The sequence below is a fragment of the Centruroides sculpturatus genome, unplaced genomic scaffold, assembly GCF_000671375.1.
Source record: "Centruroides sculpturatus isolate CEXI.00-Female unplaced genomic scaffold, Cexi_2.0 scaffold2236, whole genome shotgun sequence".
Taxonomy (NCBI): Eukaryota; Metazoa; Arthropoda; class Arachnida; order Scorpiones; family Buthidae; genus Centruroides; species Centruroides sculpturatus.
Genome location: NW_019386391.1, coordinates 1 through 18,658, shown reverse-complemented (window position 1 = coordinate 18,658; position 18,658 = coordinate 1). Strand labels below are relative to the sequence as shown.

The 18,658-nt window shown below is 30.0% G+C and overlaps 1 protein-coding gene across 5 annotated transcripts in view; it reads left to right on the top strand.

Annotated features, from left to right (window-relative positions):
• The window catches only part of LOC111614802 (neprilysin-1-like), a 40,794-nt gene extending 23,305 nt beyond the window's left edge, over positions 1-17,489 (top strand). For 3 of the 5 annotated variants that reach the window (XM_023356165.1, XM_023356164.1, XM_023356167.1), the window contains exons 2-22: positions 2,330-2,409; positions 5,494-5,612; positions 5,691-5,747; positions 7,433-7,594; positions 7,659-7,739; positions 7,825-8,027; positions 9,202-9,393; positions 9,459-9,548; positions 9,853-9,983; positions 10,744-10,966; positions 11,385-11,483; positions 11,588-11,665; positions 11,739-11,851; positions 13,686-13,744; positions 13,843-13,894; positions 13,972-14,039; positions 14,106-14,236; positions 15,440-15,505; positions 16,387-16,488; positions 16,565-16,641; positions 17,037-17,489. In XM_023356165.1, the coding sequence (XP_023211933.1) occupies positions 2,330-2,409; positions 5,494-5,612; positions 5,691-5,747; positions 7,433-7,594; positions 7,659-7,739; positions 7,825-8,027; positions 9,202-9,393; positions 9,459-9,548; positions 9,853-9,983; positions 10,744-10,966; positions 11,385-11,483; positions 11,588-11,665; positions 11,739-11,851; positions 13,686-13,744; positions 13,843-13,894; positions 13,972-14,039; positions 14,106-14,236; positions 15,440-15,505; positions 16,387-16,488; positions 16,565-16,641; positions 17,037-17,136 (2,283 nt within the window). In that variant the 3' untranslated portion in view covers positions 17,137-17,489. Of the gene's footprint in view, positions 1-833; positions 861-2,329; positions 2,410-3,240; positions 3,397-5,493; positions 5,613-5,690; positions 5,748-7,432; positions 7,595-7,658; positions 7,740-7,824; positions 8,028-9,201; positions 9,394-9,458; positions 9,549-9,852; positions 9,984-10,743; positions 10,967-11,384; positions 11,484-11,587; positions 11,666-11,738; positions 11,852-13,685; positions 13,745-13,842; positions 13,895-13,971; positions 14,040-14,105; positions 14,237-15,439; positions 15,506-16,386; positions 16,489-16,564; positions 16,642-17,036 lie in introns of those variants that run through there. The other 2 variants (XM_023356166.1, XM_023356168.1) reach the window with 2 other exon arrangements.
• The last annotated feature ends 1,169 nt before the right edge of the window (positions 17,490-18,658 follow it).

The following is an 18,658-nucleotide window of genomic DNA, read 5'->3' as shown; positions in this document are numbered from 1 at the left end:
TACCGAATTACTGTTTTTACTATGCACGTTTGTGTAATTAAAATTAAGTAGGTATGATTTCATAGTAAAGCTTTCTATATGTATCATTACTTGTGCATTCTGAGTTCTGACAATGTAATAAACAAGTATAAATCGAAACAAACATGTTTTGGATGATATACTTTATGACTGCTGACTATGAACGTCCATAGAGGGAGGGAAACGAGCACTTGCACTCTCCTGGATTTCGACCCAAGGACAAAAATTACTAGGAGAGAGCAAAAATTGTAATCCAAAAATTGAAATTTATAGAGTTGTAGTCTCTGATTCTAACATTAATAAAAATTTGTAAAGGCCTGTGAGAGCCTGAAAAGAGTAAGAGATCCCAAGAAGGCCTGAGAGATCGTGAGAAAGCTTGAGAGTCATGAAGAGACATGAAGCATCCTAGAAGGCCTGAGAGAGTCCGAGACGGGCGAGGAATCCTGAGAAGCCTTGAGAAGACATGACAGACCTCAAGAAGGATTGAGAAATCCTATGAAGGTCTGGGAGATTTGAGTAGACTTCAGAAAAATGAAATAAGGGCCCAAATCCTTCATTAAATTAGTCTAAATAAATAAATAAATGTATAAAATCAATAAAACAATTAAAAACAGAACTTTCACCGCCACCATAGCAATATGGCGGAAATTGAAAGGAAGGATGATAGACAGATCTGACATTTAAATGTCCTGATTTTATCGATAGCAGGAATTCAGAATATTGTAAATAAATGAGAAAAACGTAAATAAACTGTTTTATTAATTAAAGAAAGTGATTTTTAATTTAAAAATCTCAAAATGTCACACGTAATATAGTACAAGTTTATTCAAATGAAAAATGAGGTAAGCTAATAAGTGTAATTCAAAATTTGTAAGAAATATTTGTTAAATTCGCTCGTATTTGAGAATATTTAATACAAAATATTTAAAAACTGGCGTGTCAGGTTGCTTGAGGCCTAGGACTGCCAACTCTCCTCTATCAAATTGTATTGTCCTCCTGTCTTCCTTTTGAGTACAGGTTTTCGTTTTTGTTCTGTTCAATGACCTTTTTTATTGTACAAGAAAGGTCACTAGAGTCTTGATATTCGTAAGGCCCTTTTATATAATATACGTTAAATCCGTATCATACGATAATCAATACTTTACAGTCTAAGATCTTAACAAGTATTGGATTACAAATAAAGGGCCGAGATTGAACGTCAACAAACAACGTTTAAAGCCTTTTAAAAGAGCGAGGCCTTTGGTAAAGGCCTATGCTTTTGTGATAACGTAATTATAGACTAATTGATAATTTAACATCCTAAACTATATATTACGCTCACCTGCGAAGGTTTGGAGTTGCTCTCTAGCTTTTTGCTTCGTACTCTATGATGACTGATACTCAGGATTTTGATCTGTAATCATCCATTACTAGTGATAGAGTGTGCTTTGAAATTGAAACAAATGTAAATGTTAATTGTTCAAGATGGGATGAAAATACTGGAACACGTTTGGATTAAAATACTTTTGAGCTCCTTCATTAAGAATTTTCGGTAATCTGATGTTAATATGAAGTCGATTACCTGTATAGAACACGTAATATTGCACTTCCTAAGTTGTTAAACGTTAGAACACATCAAATATAAATCATGTCGCCAATTTGAGCTCTTTTAATTCTGAGTAACATTTTGAATAAGATTAATTTGTTTCCATGCAGTTTTATCGTTATTAGCATAAAATTAAGTCGTAAAACTGAAATACCTCTATGGGAAACAATCGTAAACTTTGACCTATCGGCTCGGAAGTTTCGCGAGCACCTCATTGATAACGAGAAATGCTTAAGTTTAAAATTTGAGCTTTATAGACTCAATAGTTTTTTTCTCTACGACCGTCTGCAATGCGGAATGAAGAAAAAATGAGAAGAAAATTCACTTTTCAATTGCTTATATTTCGGCAGCCGCTTTATAGAAAATCTTGAAATTTTGCACACCACCTAAGAAAACGATTACCTTTATAAGGAGATATTCGGAATTACTTTAGACGTTTCGGGGGCGAAGTAACGAACCCCCGAAAATCAGCAACTCTGATTCCTGTATTAGGAATTAGAATGAGTTTTAAGAATTGTTTATGTTTATGATATAAAAATGAATACCAGTCCTAAAAACGGGGGTTGTAAGAAGAGTGATCTGAAAAATGATTATTTTATCAATTTTATAGACTTTACAAGCAATTTTTTTTAATACAATTATAATGATAATTAAATTTTTTTATTGTCATACTTTGACTTTTATAGATTATGCAATTATACAGTTACTTTACTTAAATATCTTTAGTTTATCACACCCGATCGGATGTCGTACAGCAGCATAAACATGAATAATCGTAGCCAAAGTTATCTTGTATCGGAAAACGAGTAAGTATATTCGTTATTTTTAAGTTATATTAAGTAGTGTGAACACCACTTTTACGACCTATTGTAATTGATTTCGCCATTAATATATATTATACTAATGCAATCAATACATTTATTTGTTTTAAGTATAATCATTTAAAATGTAAGCCTTCAAATGAGAAATTAAAATAAGTAAAATATGCATGTATTTGTACATTATTTTTTCGCAACGTTTGCTCTTAATTTACTGTGTACAAAAACTAGAACAAGCCAAGTATTACGATTTTAATTGTTTCCACAAATAAAACTGTTTTTCCATTGCTTGTAGCGCCAAAAGTACCGCAGTGGCACGTTTTAGTATCTTTTCTTTTTCTTTTCTTTTTCTTGGAAATGTCTTTCTTGTGTTCTGAAGTGTTATTATACTAAATTTGATTACATTTGGCCTGCTAAATATTTCTTTAAAGAGTGATTAATATAGGCATTTAATAACGATCACCGGTAAATATCAGGTAAGAAAATGTTAAATCATCAGTAGACATATTGGTATGTTAATAAGGCCTATAAACCTACAATTAATGTTTGTGTCAAATTTTCTTGTTGTATAATTATTATACATCATTTTATTTCGGTTCTAAGATTAATAATTGAATTTTTCTATTAATAATTTAATTCTTGAGTAGAAAAACTAAGACTTATTTTCATATTTTATTAATGATACATACCATTCATTCATATACTTATATAACTAAATACAAGCCCTAAAGAAACTCATAAATTATCACTGGTTGAAGTTAAAAGTTAAAGATTTCTGCAACTGTAACGTTAGTAACGAGCTTAGTAATCGAGTAACGGTATGTAAAATATTGGATATCTGCCAGTAAAACGATGACGATGTTTATGAAAAGTTAAAAAATAAGCTAAAATTACAAAGGAATAGTCAAATATTTTGTTAGAAGAGGAGGAGGAGGAAGAACGAAAAGTATTTAAGATGCTTCCTTTTAATTGTTGGTAGGTATCTTGAACTTATCGCGTATATGATTTTTGAACGCATTTAAATTTAAATTTTAATTTAGAACTATTTATTTTGTGTGATTTTTTTTCAGTTTTATAAACAAAATTCAGGTTTTTATTGGTATTATTTGTATATGGCAACTGGACACACGGACGATCTGAGGATGGGGATGTCTTTAATGAAAATCTGGGTCTTTAATTTGGATCTTTCTTGAGATCTTTAATTAAAAACTGGATCTAAATAGGGGTCAGTCTTTAATAAGAAACTGGCCCCTATTTAGGTATTAATAACGTGAAAAAAGCCGGAAAATTTCACATGGTCAGTTCATTGGCGAAGCGGGAAACGGGACTAATTTCCAGTGTTCAATGGGTTTTATCCACTCGGCCATTACTGGGTGAAAAATTTAGGATTTAATGAATATAACTTCTTGAGAAATTGGTCTAGAATTATCTGGCTTATAGTTCTGAGTTGTTTAGTCTGAATATAACAGTTTTCGTTCATAATATAATTAAATTTTCACTTAAAACTTAGAAATAATAATTTTATTTAAACATTTAGAAGCGTTTCTTTCCTATGATTCTTCCAGTTTCTTGGTAAAATTCAAGCTTTTTAAGTAATAAAATCTCTTGCAATCTTGTTCCAGTTATCTAGATTGTCCGAGTTAAATTTTTTTCTTTCATAAATTATTTATTACAAGCAAATTAAAAAATTATGTTTCTAATTGCATTCAATACATTTCTTTGCTTAGAATTGCAATAGCTCTAGAGTTATGTATTACATTACATATATAAAACAGACTATTGTTGATGTAAATATTAGTAATTATTCTAAATTTTGTATAGTTTTACGTCGCAATTTTAATTTTATTAATAAATCACTCACAAAACGAAGTTATAATATTCTACATATTATTCTTGAAGGTGTTTAACCATTAAATATGTAATCGAAAAAAATGTTTTTCCTGTTTTCTAGCAATTTTTACATTACATATTTCTTCCAATATTGTAAATAATTCACTTCTAACAAATTTGTATTTATAATTATCGTTACAATCATTATCAATAATAAAAGACATTTTTCATATATTATATGTTTTTCACAATTGAATAAACACAATAACATTTTATCTATTTATAATCCGAAAGATGATATTGTACATTTTATTTTAAGTCATCATTTCTAATGACAATATTTTCGTAGAATGTAGCGTGCATCGAATGTGAATTTGTTTAAAGATTGTTTCTACTTTAAAATTACTGGAATGTACAGTTTAATTTTATAATGTACTCTAGATTTATTGAGTGGTACCTGATTGAACTATGATTTTGCTGATTTCAACAGTGTTGCAGTTCAATTGCGCACCATTTAAATTTTATAATGTCATAAAAACAAGTCAACAATGTCATTAGGTTTATAGATTAATGTTAAACATAAACAACTTAGACTTTTAGAACCTCCAACACGCATTAGTATTTGTTTGGCGGTATCTGGTCTTATCGCAGTAATCGGAATCTATTATTAATTATGATCCAATAAAGAAAATTTCTAAGCCGACCTGCCTCAAAGTTGATTGGTCTGGGGTGGTGGATTACAGTGGTGGAAACAGTGGCCGAGTGGATTAAACCATTGAAAACCGTTAACTAATCGTTGGTTTGCGCTTGACCATCGGGCTGGCTACGTTTAGTTTTCCGTGTTTTCTTCATGTTTTTAAATAGGAGCCAGTTTTCTATACAAAGTCCTCCCTGGAGGCACTCCCTCTTAACAGATCAGCCATTTTGTGTTGCGTTATTTTATCTTATCAATCCAATCCTGTAACAGTGTACAATAAATAATGTTTATAAAATTTAACATTTTCAATGAATCGATAGCACAAAACCGTTCCTTTCACGTGTTAAAAGAGAGACAAAGGTCACACTTTTGGGTCACTTTGTATATAAGTATAAACTTACTTTCTCATACTCATGATAAACACATTATTGAAAGTGTCTTTTATTAAATAAAATAATCATAGATTAATTTTAATAGTGTATTAAAGAAATTTACCTTTAACCTCTAACAATATAAATGAATTCTTGTTAAAAATTAATTTTCAGCGAATCGTGTTGGAGTAGAAAAACAAAATTAGAAAAGTCCTTGATTATCATTTGTTTATTCGCTGTTGTTCTGTCTCTTTGTCTAATTATAGCAATAGTCGTCGTACGTAACAATTCATGTAAGTGCTTATTAGAAATTATAATTAAATATTATAAAATGTGTTTAAAAAAAATTAATTGTTTTTACACCATTTCAGCTAATCTTGATAAGAAAAAATACGAAGTATGTGATAGTAAAGTTTGTCGGGATATCGGTGCGTAATTTATTAATATTTTCTTTTTATTTTAAATTGTTTACTATTCATATTGTTATGTACAGTACACCCTAATACTGTAAAATCAAAATTTCTGTGTGGTGATAGAAAATATTGGTGGTAATTACTTAATTGCTGAAGTGTCACCATGTTTTGTAAGTTACTGAAGTGTCTTATATGAACTATACGACACACTTTAGTTTATGTTAAACAAAGGCCAGTTTAGCCTATAGGGGAGATCGGGGTAAGATCGGCATGTTAAGCTTTACTTAAATTTTGTGTAATAAATACTGCTGTAAACTGAAAAAAAAGCTTTGCATATTGTCTATTGGAATGTTACCTTACTATAGAACTGGTTAAAATCAGTTTGGAAATAAAAATAATTAAAATAATTACAACTTTACAAGAAGAGAGAAATTGACGAAGTTGCCCCGGGTATAGGGGCAAGATCGGCAACTTCTCTCTTTTTGTAAAGTTGTAATTATTTTAATTATTTTTATTAAAGTTGCCCCTGGTATAGGGGCAACAGTAATGGGGCAAGATAGGCACGTATATAAAATTATGTTATTAACAATGTATAAGTTGGAATTCACTATTAAAACAAAGAAATACAAATCCAACACCCATTTAATATTATTACAACGAAATGCAAGTTCAAAGACATATATACATGAATAACAAATGCAAACATGTTTTCATTTATCATCTGTTTGATTTTTATCCTTTGCTTCTAATGTGGCTTTATGTTGCCGATCTTACCCCGCTAGTCATGATTTCGAAACATTAAGTACAACCCTGAGAACAGAATGCCAAGCCACGATCTGGCCACGTGAATAAGTTGAAGTTACATCCTTCTAACAGGAAAAGTAACTTTCGTTATCATGGAATTATAACAAAACCTGCCAATTCAATATAAATGGAAAAAAAATATTATATGGAATTGAACGAAAATGAAAATTTGCTTGATAATTCAACTACGCTTGTTGGAGAACAATAAAAACACTACACTCAACAAGCCACCAATAAAACTCAACTGCCTAACCTATAACCAAAGTCTCCTTTTAATTTGTTTTTTAAAAAAAGCGCTTGACAAACTTGCCCCGCATGCCGAAGTTGCCCCGATCTCCCCTAATAATAGAATGGCCCTTCTTTATCTGCATTAGACCAATTTGGATGAATGGTTGAGACTGCAAAGGTCACTAAGAAGAATTCAAGTTCAAATTTGAATCGTATCTTTAGAAATTGTGAAAAGTTGGGCTCTTTTCCTCATCTCCCGATTAACTTATTGAAGATTTAAGCAAATCATTATGGTTATCTTAATATGAAACTGGAAAGAAAGAGATAGAATATACTTCTTAATCTACGTCAATATGGATGAACAATGGAGAAAAAATACGTAAAAAGTAATGCTCTTTCCACTTATAACAATTCTCTTTGCATGTACTCAGGACTTATATGCTAAGGGAATTGTTATAAGTATAAAGAGAGAGCATTGCGTGAAGGAATCTATTATGAAACGCAAATTTCCTCCATTTCATCATTCGAGTGACAGTTAATTGATGAAAAATTAAACAGGACAAAACCGGATTCGTACTATTATGCTTAGAACATTAATTTTCTTTTTCTATAATTTTCATGTGCATAAATTATTGAAATTATAGTAAGTGATTGAATTTATATTTTAGAAGAAGAACTTATGTCTTCTATTAACCGTTCCATCGATCCTTGCGATGACTTCTACTCTTACGTTTGTTCGGGATGGATCAAATCCAATCCACTTCCAGCTACCGAATCGTCGTGGAACTCCTTTGATGTGGTAGAACATCGTGTAAATGATCAATTAAAGAGTAAGAATTGATTTTTGCTGAAAATTGATAAATTTTTATGTTTTAATTACTCAAAATTTTTCAGAAATATTACAAGAAATGACTACTTCCGAAAATGCAATGGACATTAAAGTGAGGGATCTCTATACAGGATGCATAAATCAAGGTTTGTTTTTTCGTTATGATAATACTATATACGATGTTATTAAAATTTGTCAATTTTTTTTTTCATATTCAATTAAATGATTTAGGAAAGAGAGATGAAATCGGAGTGAAACCATTAAAAGTTTTAGCAAACCAATTAGGAAGTTGGCCTCTTCTCGGAGGTCCATTTGACCATAATTATGACTGGACGAAAAGCTTAGCATGGTCTATTCGAGAACTTGGATACAGCGTTCTTATTTCAATTGAGGTGTCTGCTGATTCAAAAAACACCGCAAGAAACATTATACATGTAAGTTATAAGTGAATTTGAATTTAACAACGTTTTGAGGCTGCAATTTGAAAAAACTTTTAGCTCTATAAATTCTCATTGTCTGTCCTTTCTTAATATCGAGAACGACGTTAGATAGACGAAAATCGAGACCAGATATGGAAATTTTATTGACGGGAGGCCCGATTAATTATTTACAAACTTTCGGTTTGAACTCGGAAGTTACATGATTGCAATTCAAAAATTTTCTCCAAAACTGTTATATAGATGACCGGCATGACTCTGTTGTTGTCAGGAAAAGTATGATGTACAGAAGCAAGACACTTACAGTACTAATTTGAGGTGGAGAGCATATATTTTAAATGAAATAAATTAAAAATTGCAGCACGGCATGGTGACGATGTCACAATAATTTTTGTTTGTTAGATATATTTTTACGATAATGCTTTTATTTCAAATGTTTTATGTTATTTAAACACGAATAATGTACGAGGTGATTTAAAAATCTCTATACATAGGCAAAGAATTTTTAAATCACTTTTGTGACTTAGAAATAACTGCAAAATAAATATGTGAATATCATTTAACCGAATGCCATATGGATACACGATCAACACGTCTGATGTTATGTATCGCACGCACTGTAAACATCCTGTGCATTTAAAACACACATACGTATGTTTTTCATGTGCTCTTCACGTAACCGTGTGTTTTGTATATGTAACATTCAAATACAGTAGATCACCCCTATAACACGGTAGATAATTCTGTGTTATATGAATTTCATGTTGTACGAGTCACTTAGATTTTACAAATACGTGTGCCGGGCTGTGAACGGCTCACGTATTTTTAAAATCTTAGTGACTCGAACAACATGGAATTCATATAACACGGAATTATCTATCGTGTTATAGGGGGGTTCTACTGTACTCTATCAATCTTCGTGTTTTGTACAGATCCGAAACACAGATAAACTGAAGTATACTTATGTTTTGCATGGAAACTTTCAACTCATCTATACAATTAATTATTTCTTGTACAAATGGGAAAGTTAAACAAATACATTAACGTATGCTTTCCTATAAAAAATGCTTCATATAAGAGCAATTTGATTATAGTATTACATAATACTGTAATTACTGTTAAAGTAATTATTATTATGTAGTCTACTTTAGATAAAATTATATTTTAATAGCTTGACTATGCCTCTTTGGGTCTTGGAAGAAAAGAATTATTGAATGCTTCCGACGAGCAATCCTTACGAGAAATTTCTGCGTATAAAAAATTAATTGAAGAAACAGCAAATTTATTGAGTACCACCAAAGAAAATTCAACTCTTCACCGAGAAATTGATGAAATCGTCGATTTCGAAATGAAATTAGCTACAGTAAGTCATTGCAGTAAATAAATAATAAAATGTTTAGTATTCTTTTTATTTTAAAATAATTTTAGTTTACTAGACCCGAAGAAGATCGAAGAATTCCTGAAAGTCTTTATCATAAAATGAAGATATCCGAGTTTGAAAATTACACAGAAGGAAAAGTATGTAGTGTAATGTAAAATGTATCTATGTTTCTAAGTTCTTGCTGTTTTCTTATCAATTTTTAAAAAAAATTGTTCTATTAAAAAATGCTATAATTTATAATACAAGATTCAATTTTTATCATAAATTTTACATAATTTATGTCGCACTTAGAACCCATAAAAATTACTTGATTCTTTGTAAAAATAATCTAAACACGTTCATATAATTTGAATTTTTTATTGTATTTTTTGTTTATTTTAAATAATTAAAAGAGAATAATATAGAATATAATTATATAAATTAATTTACGGAATGTTATAGATGAACTTATTGACGATTTTGAGTGAAGTGTTCCAAGATATAGCAAACATAACTGAAGACACGGAAATTATTGTTGTGGAACCAGAATCTCTGAAAAATATATCGAAATTCCTTCAAACTGTAGAAAAAAGGTATCAGAAAACTATTAATTATTAAGAAAATATTTATAATAATAAAGAAAAATGTTAAGTGAACACAATTAAAGAAAACTTTCAGCATATTTCTATTCTATTTTTTACACAACTGTGTAGATAAACAGGAGGCCCAAAATCAGTTCACTTGATTAACAAAATATTTTATATTTCGGATAATTGGCTTTTGAGCCAACCTGTATATTAAAATATATATATATCGTGTTCAAAGATATTCTAGGAACCAACTCAAGATTCAATGAAACAGACTCTTAATTCTGATTTTATACTGATCTTCTGGATAATTCTATGCTTCTTACTTTTTGGAAACAACTTGAAGCATAATAATAATACTATTCCTCTCATAAAATAAGGTCTATAAAGGAATCATTTAATGAGATAAATGTGGAGAAACTTGATTGTCTTCCATAGGGCCTTGATCTGCTCCCATTGATCATTTTTGAAATGAATTGGAGTACCCATTGATACTCAGATTAATTCATTCAGTTTCAATGGATGATTTTATTAATGCTCACAGGGAGGAATGTAAACAGTTTCATCTGAAACATACCATCATCTAGTCACATGGAAAGTCTTCTAAGAAGAATGCATAACAGCAAAGCATGCACTCATTCTATTAAGACATTCGATTTCGGACAAGATGTCCGAATAATATAATATATATTAACTATTTATAAATAGTTATTGTAGTTCCTAAAAAATCTTTTATTATTCTAACATTTTACATATATTTTTCTAGAATAATAGCTAATTACATAGGATGGCGAACCATAAATAAATACAGTTCTTTTACCACGAAAATCTTTCGAGAAAAGAAATTTGAATTCTTGAAAGTCAAGAAAGGTTTAGAAAAAATGGATTCTATAGAAAATGTTTGTATAAAGGCTGTCGATTTTGAATTGAGTTATGCTCTGGGTAATATCTTTATAAACCGTACGTTTAATGAAGACACTAAAATTGAGGTGAGTCATTATTAATTTAACTATTACTTTTTTAAGTATCAACTTTAGTAAACGTTACAAGTTATTTGAGATTAAAAGTATCTAGAATTAAAGAAAAAGTATTGTTAAAAAGTATGCATCAGTCCATAATGCAACATGTCAGCACTTTTATTGAGCATCTACTGTGACAGAGGTATATAATTATACTATTGTACAATGTTATATCCCTTGCGTACAGCTGCTACGCCTAAAAGGGCCAGTTTTGTTCTTTGTCCTACCAGGAATCTATTTTCAAAGTTTATCTCCATAGTTTTAAACTACTTTGTACACGTAAATAATAACAAGAATCAACAAAATTGTTCATTCTATAAAGTGCTTTAATGCACCCAATATAATGAAAATTTAATATAGAAATTATTATTTTCGCTATTTCAATTAGATCGAAAGAATGATTGAAGATATACAAGAAGCCTTTAGTTCTTTCCTCACTCTTTCTGACTGGATGGATGTTGAAACAAAGCGAAAAGCTAAAAAAAAGGTTAAAAAATTAACATAAAATTTAATAGATTTTCATATATATAACATTCGAACTACATTTAAATATATTATAATTTGCTATTTTTCTATGTATCTTGTCTTTAGTTGCACGAAATGATACCTTTGATAGCTTATCCACCTTGGATAATGAATGAAACAGAATTAAATGAATACTACGAAAAGGTAACATGACAATAAAAAACAATTTGGAACATAATAATATTTTTTACAATAATTACATAAATGTTAAAAATAGTTAGGAGAAATCAAAGAAGAAGAATTTTTTCAAAGCATTTTAAACATCGATAAATTTGTCATGTATAAAGAACTAATTAAGATTAATGAGCCACGTCATAGAGAAAAGGATAGGTAAGTTTTTATGTTATTAATTATTATGAATTTGCGAATTTGGTAATAAAAAAATAATGATTGAGTTTAATTCGCTGCACAATTTACAAACCCATTTAACCGTTGTATGTCTTTTAGGGAAAAATCCTCTGGTCTTTACAGTAATTTCAGGATATTTTAAATTGGAATTTGCATTAGAAATTTTATGGTATATGAAAATTAAAAAAAAATAAATGATTTAATTACTTTTATCAACTTAAATAGTTTCTTGTAAAAAATAAAATTTAAAATTTCTGTAAATAATTTTAAAATTTGTGATAATTGATGAATACATAATGACGTAAATAAGTATATTTAGAAAATTTACAAAATAATAATTGCTAGAAATAAATCTTTGAGGTTATAAAAGTGCCAAAGGTCATATGGTGCATCCCTCTGTAAAATAAAATGTTTGAATTACCTTTTCTATTTCAACATTGAATTATTTAAAAGAGAATTCTTGCATATGTAATGTTTCAATCTTTAAAATAATTAAGAAATGCTTCATTATAATTAATTTTTACTCTACTCTTTCCATCCTGTGGGCACTAAGAAGACATTTTAAGTAAGCCCATCGTGGGTTCAGCTAAGAATGCATCATATGACCTCTGGCACTTTTATATTAAATATACTTATTTACGTCATTATGTATTACGAATTTTAAGTTCAGTTTGAAAATTATTCACAGAAATTTTAAATTTATTTACAAAAAACACTAATTGTCAGGGACATCAAAGTTGACTTACAAGATGGACAACTACATCGAAAGATACTCTGGATCGCAGTAATCTCAATATTATTTGAATTTATCCGATATTGGTGGGTGTTTGTAGCCAATAATGAAGAGAAAAGAAGTCGTTATTTGAGAGGCCGAAGTTTGTGTAATTAGCTGCACAAACCATACAAAAAAGAAAATGGGAAAGCGTATCGTGGCACCTGATTGCAAATATGTAAACGTCACTCGTTTATTAAGCAAACGTTGAATCTCAGATCAACAAGTATTATAAAAGTCAGTGAAGATTAAGAGGTTTTTCAAATTTGTGACACATTCTGGGCCATACAAAAATATTCTAATTAGAAGCACCAGGAACTGGATCAATGATTTGACATTACCACAAACCTTCAAAGATCCGATATCTATACAAGACAAGAAACTTGTAGACTGCCAGAAGATTTCAGCTTTCCTACAGAAGGCAAAGAATAAGAAGTTTTCTGAAAGTCTGTCAAGTGTTGCAGGTTAGAAACAATACGTGAACTTTGAAGAGGAAGGCAATAAGAGTGGCTACGAGGACTCGGATACATGCAAACTTTTTCATGCAAAAGAATGGTGGGAATACAGTTTCTCGGAAAATAGCATATGTCAGTTACCAAAAATTTAATGTTTTCAGGTCTTATCAAAGGTGATATTCTGGCAATACGCCAAAATCTAATAGTTCATTATTTTGGCAAATGGAAGCAAAAGGGGTCCACGTGCAATGCAATTTAATAGAAATGGATTTATTTTAATTTTTTTTCAATATGTTTTTAATATTTTCAATGTTTTCGCAAAAATGTCTTAATTGTTTTTCTTTGTGTTGACGTTATGAAAGAATATTCGATGATTATAAAGCATTACATATTCATATTGAAGATGTATAAGAGTATATACAACAAAGCCTTGATTATCCAAGAAATTCAGGGTAACAATTAATAAGTGAAAATTTGAATAACGAGTTTTCAGAAACTTTTTAGAATGAAAAATGCCAACATTTTAACTAAATATTTAACTCTTTTGATTATTTTAAAGGGAGTAAAACCTATTATAATTTATTTTCAGTTGGTTTGAATCACCTACAACAGTAAATGCATATTATAGCCCTGATAGCAATACCATTGGTGAGTGATACTTAAAACCTTCACGTAAAAATTAATTTAAAATCTTGAATTTAGTAAAATTAATGGTAAATTAATTTTTATACTTCGATAATTTTTAGCATTTCCTGCTGGAATTTTACAGTTTCCATTTTTCAAATTTGGCATTCCAACGTAATTATAACATACGCATTTTACAAATTTTTGAGTTATTTATTTATCGAAAATTGATACTTTTTTTCCTGTTTTAGTGCCATTAATTATGGAGCAATAGGCACAGTTATCGGTCACGAAATTACTCACGGATTTGACGATGAGGGTAAGATCTGTTAATTGAAATCAGTTTTTATTTCACTAATAATTAATGTCACGAATGTATTTTCAGGTAGTAAATACGACCAATTCGGAAATTTACGTCACTGGTGGCCTTCGAAAATCGAACAGACATTCAGCAACAAAACAGAATGCTTTGTGAATCAGTATAGCAGTTACGAAGATCCTCATACTAATATGAAGGTTAAAATTTTATTGTATAAAATTATTATTGTTATTGTATATTATGAGTCAGGTAATTGTATAAACTGATATCGTGTTTAAGTAGTTGGAAGATGAAGATGAAGAGACGGCAGTATATTTATACTGCCGTCTCTTCATCTTCTCTTTTCTCTCTCTTTCTCTCTCTTAACATGAAAAAGTATAGTGAAATATATAACTATAAATACAAAATACTTTATAATATTTTGATACAAAAATCTTTAACCAATGGCTCATCACTGGATAACACCACTGAACGTTGGTAGCGTGTTCACGCCTCACCAAAGGGCTGGCCACGTGAAGTTTTTCAGTTTTCTTCACGTGTCTAACATCTAAATATGGACCAGTTTCCTTTATTTATATATTAGACAATAATTCCCAAAGTTCTCCAGGAGAACTTTTCCTTCCGAGACTATCGAGAGGTAAATCTATCGATAGAAAGTAAAGAAGAGGACTTGATTGACTAAGGTCCATGTGCTNAAATCGTCTTGAAATTTGCTCCTGGATCTGCAAAAAGTAAAAAGGGGCCCTCCAAAAATTCTTCGGGACCCCTGGAATTTTTCATTACGGCCTTGATCCAGGCTATTTCTCTTTTTCATGATGAATTTCTTTTTTTTTCGAAAAGAGACGTTCGGCAGGTACTGAGGTATCAGGAATGCATCTTATTCTTCATAATTTGCATTAAAAGTAGCATAAAATTTTTTAATTAAAAAAAATTAAAATTTATTGATTAAATGTCGTTGGTGTCATTTATATATAGTCTAGACGTTCATTATTTATTACAGTCTGTTCAATTTTTCACCCATATTAATTGACTCTACTAAGTTTAAAATGGGCAAAATAGAGGCTTATTATTATCCCATAGTATGCAAAAGGCAATCAAAAGTATAACAAACATGTTATTGACGGATCAGTCTCTGCCATCAATGATTAAAATATGCAAATTTTGTGGTAATTATTTTCCTAAAGCGTATCCACTCCACATGAGATTTTAATGTAGATTTTATATTATGTAAACTTATATAAGAAGGATCACGGCTTGTCTAGGGGTGGCACAGCTTGAAACCCCTATTGATTTGGAACATTATAATCATGCAATTTGATACATTTTATAAGTATTAATGATTTCTGAAAAAATTTATTCCATATTTTTTCATTTATAATGGAATCTTATTTCGATTTCAGTTGAACGGAAAAAATACTTTGGGAGAGAACATTGCAGACAACGGAGGACTTCGAGCATCTTATAAGGTAAAGCTACTTTTTAAGATAAATTTCATTGAATTTATATCAAGTGTAAGAGCACATAATTATATTTCATTAGTTTGCGTAGAATTTCATACAGTTTTAATCTTTATATAAATTTTTTTAAGTTGAAATTCCTGCAAGATTACAATAGGAATTTATTTATTTATTTTCATTTACAATAGGAAAAGTTTTGTGACAATAGATTTCCTATCCCTATTAAGTAAAAAGTATAAAATTATAAAGAAATGAATTAACAATTGTATAATATGCCTTTTTACCTTGTATCTTCAGAATTATTATATCTACATTTTTTGAAATGAGGTAAAAATGACCTTTGAGAGAGTGGTAATCTAAACGAGCAATTATTTATTGTGACATCATTACAATGCCGGGCTACAATTTTTAATTTATATAATTTAAAGTAAATGCTCTCCACTTCAAATTAGTAGTGGCTTGCCCCTATAATCATACTTTTAACAATAGAGATTGAAATAACGTGACTTCCGATTTACATCGGAAGTTATTATATAGTTAATAGGATCCTCCTGTCCCTACGCTTTCTATATCTGGTCTCGTATTTCATCTATCTAACACCGTTCTTGAGATTAAGGAAAGACAGACGGACAAATGACAGTGGGAATTTATAGGTCTACAGTTTTTTCAAATTGCAGCCCAAAAAAAGGGTGTTTAGATGTTTATTTATGGTATAACAAGTAATTGAGTAAAAAAAGGACCACGTGGTTTTGTCTCCTCTGAATCTTTCTTGAGCGTCACATATGTTCGGATGGGGAGAGACTTTTATCATTGTGCTGTATAAACTAATTAACCTCTTACTGTTAATTTTACTTATTTATAATTGCCGAAATTAAATTTTTTTTCTTTAGGCATATCAGTTATATTTGACTAAATATGGAATGGACAACAACAAAATGTTACCTACATTAGGATTAACTCCGAATCAATTATTTTTCGTAGGATTCTCTTATGTAAGTAGCATAATATTAATTAATTTATTACTATTATTGTTATTTTAATAAAAAAAATTATAATATATAACTTCAGCTATGGTGTATGAATCAACGAACAGAATATCTTCGTAATTTAATTGAATATAATCCGCATAGTCCTGCCCAATTCAGGTGAGTAGTTCGCATAAACTTATTATAATATCCGTTGTTGGTCTAGATTCGACCAATCCTGTCGCGATACGAGTCGGCGATGACGTTTTACCGTATTATACGAGTCTCTTTTAGCGTGTTTATACGAATACGATCGCAATTTTTTCGCCGTGTTATACGAATCCGTATTATATGAACCCATGTTATAGGGGGTCTACTGTACTAGAACAACAATAACCGAACTGTTAATGGAACTCGAACAGATTTTATCTATTGGAAATTTATTTCTCGTCCTCGACATTACAATGAAATTTCAAACGACTTTTTTCCTGTGTTTTTTCATATTTTATCAATGAAATGACAATTATACTAATGTTAATATCATACTTAAACGTAGTTAATTTATTCTTTTTCAGAGTTTGGGGAACACTCGCTAATAACGAAGACTTTTATAAAGCATTCAAATGCAATTCGAAATCAAAAATGTTTTCGGAGAAGAGGTGTCTGCTTTGGTGATTCAACTATGCAATTTCATAGATTTAATGCGGTGGAAATAAATTAATTTATTATTATCTAGTTATTTTATGTATAAAATAAGTATTATTAAAAACATGACACATTATATCTATTACTCACGATTAAATACATTTTAATTCACTTTCAAAGTTCTATTTCTGTATTTTCATGTTAATAATTTTGTATATTGCAAACATTTAAGTTCTACTTTAATAATTCTAATGAAAGTAAATGATTTTTATATACTTTTGAAATTATTTTGATCTGTTTATAGTTTATATAGATTTTGTAATGTTGAAATAAAATTACACCGTTCTTGAAAATGTTGGGAATAAAATCACATTGAACAAAAATTGTCAATCTGTTTACTTGTTTATTAGAAAACTAGCAGGTGGGCCCGGCATTGCTCGGGCAAAAGTAACGATAACTAAGATAAAGATTATTACGTTACAGTCAACCTTACCCGTTTTCACAGAATGCAAGAATTGCGTCCCCTTAGACAATTTTTAGATGGGTCTAAAAATATGTTCGATTTCCCGCAAAAACGAAAAAAACTGCATCTGCGTATTGCACGTCGCTTTCTCTTAACAATTCCATTGTTACGTAACAATTCCATTGTTGACACTTCCATTGTTACTTAACACTTCCATTGTTACTTAACACTTCCATTGTTACTTAACACTTCCATTGTTGATGGAAGTGTTAAGCCTTAATCCTGTCCCTCTCCCCCGTGGGGAGGAATTTCGAAAAATCCCTTCTTAGTGTGCGTTTTCGTAACGTACCCTAACTGTGTACCAAATTTCAACTTTCAACTCCTAACCGTTTGGGCTGTGCGCTTATTATTATTATCATTATTATTATCAACCCGTCTCGATTATATATATAGATAAGAATTGAATAAAATATTAATAGCTTCATTAAAATTTTCATTGAAATTTTTAAGCATGAAGGAAACTACTAAATTTTAGTGAAAAGCACTGTGCCTTTACTTACTACTGTGCCTTGCGAAGGTTGTTCGTACTTCGAAAAGTTCTTGCGTATTCAAGGCAGGACTTAGGTCTCACATAAATAAGTCAAATTTTACACTTAAGTATCTACTTAAGTGTAATTATGAATAATGTGAATGTCTCTAAAAGGGGTCCCCAAGTAGCAGACTGAAAAAAACAATTGAACACTGGTTTCGGATATATGTCTGATCAATGGGCTTACCATTTGAAGTTTTTCTTTACGTATCTAACATCTAAATAAGGGCCAGTTTCTGATACAAAATCTTCCCTAAAGTTATCCCTCTGAGTAGTTCGCTTAGTGTTGCGTTGCAACTCTTGTATTACAATTTAATCCAACCCCTCCAAGAAAATCCACTAATAAATATAGAAATCCGAATTATAGATTTTGTTTAGTACCCGAAATTTTCTTAATCTGGCGCATAATTTTAAGTACTATTGTGATCTCCAGATGGCACCAATGCAAATAATGCCAATTCTGTTTTTAATTTTTTTAATTGAAAAATTCAAGTAATTCA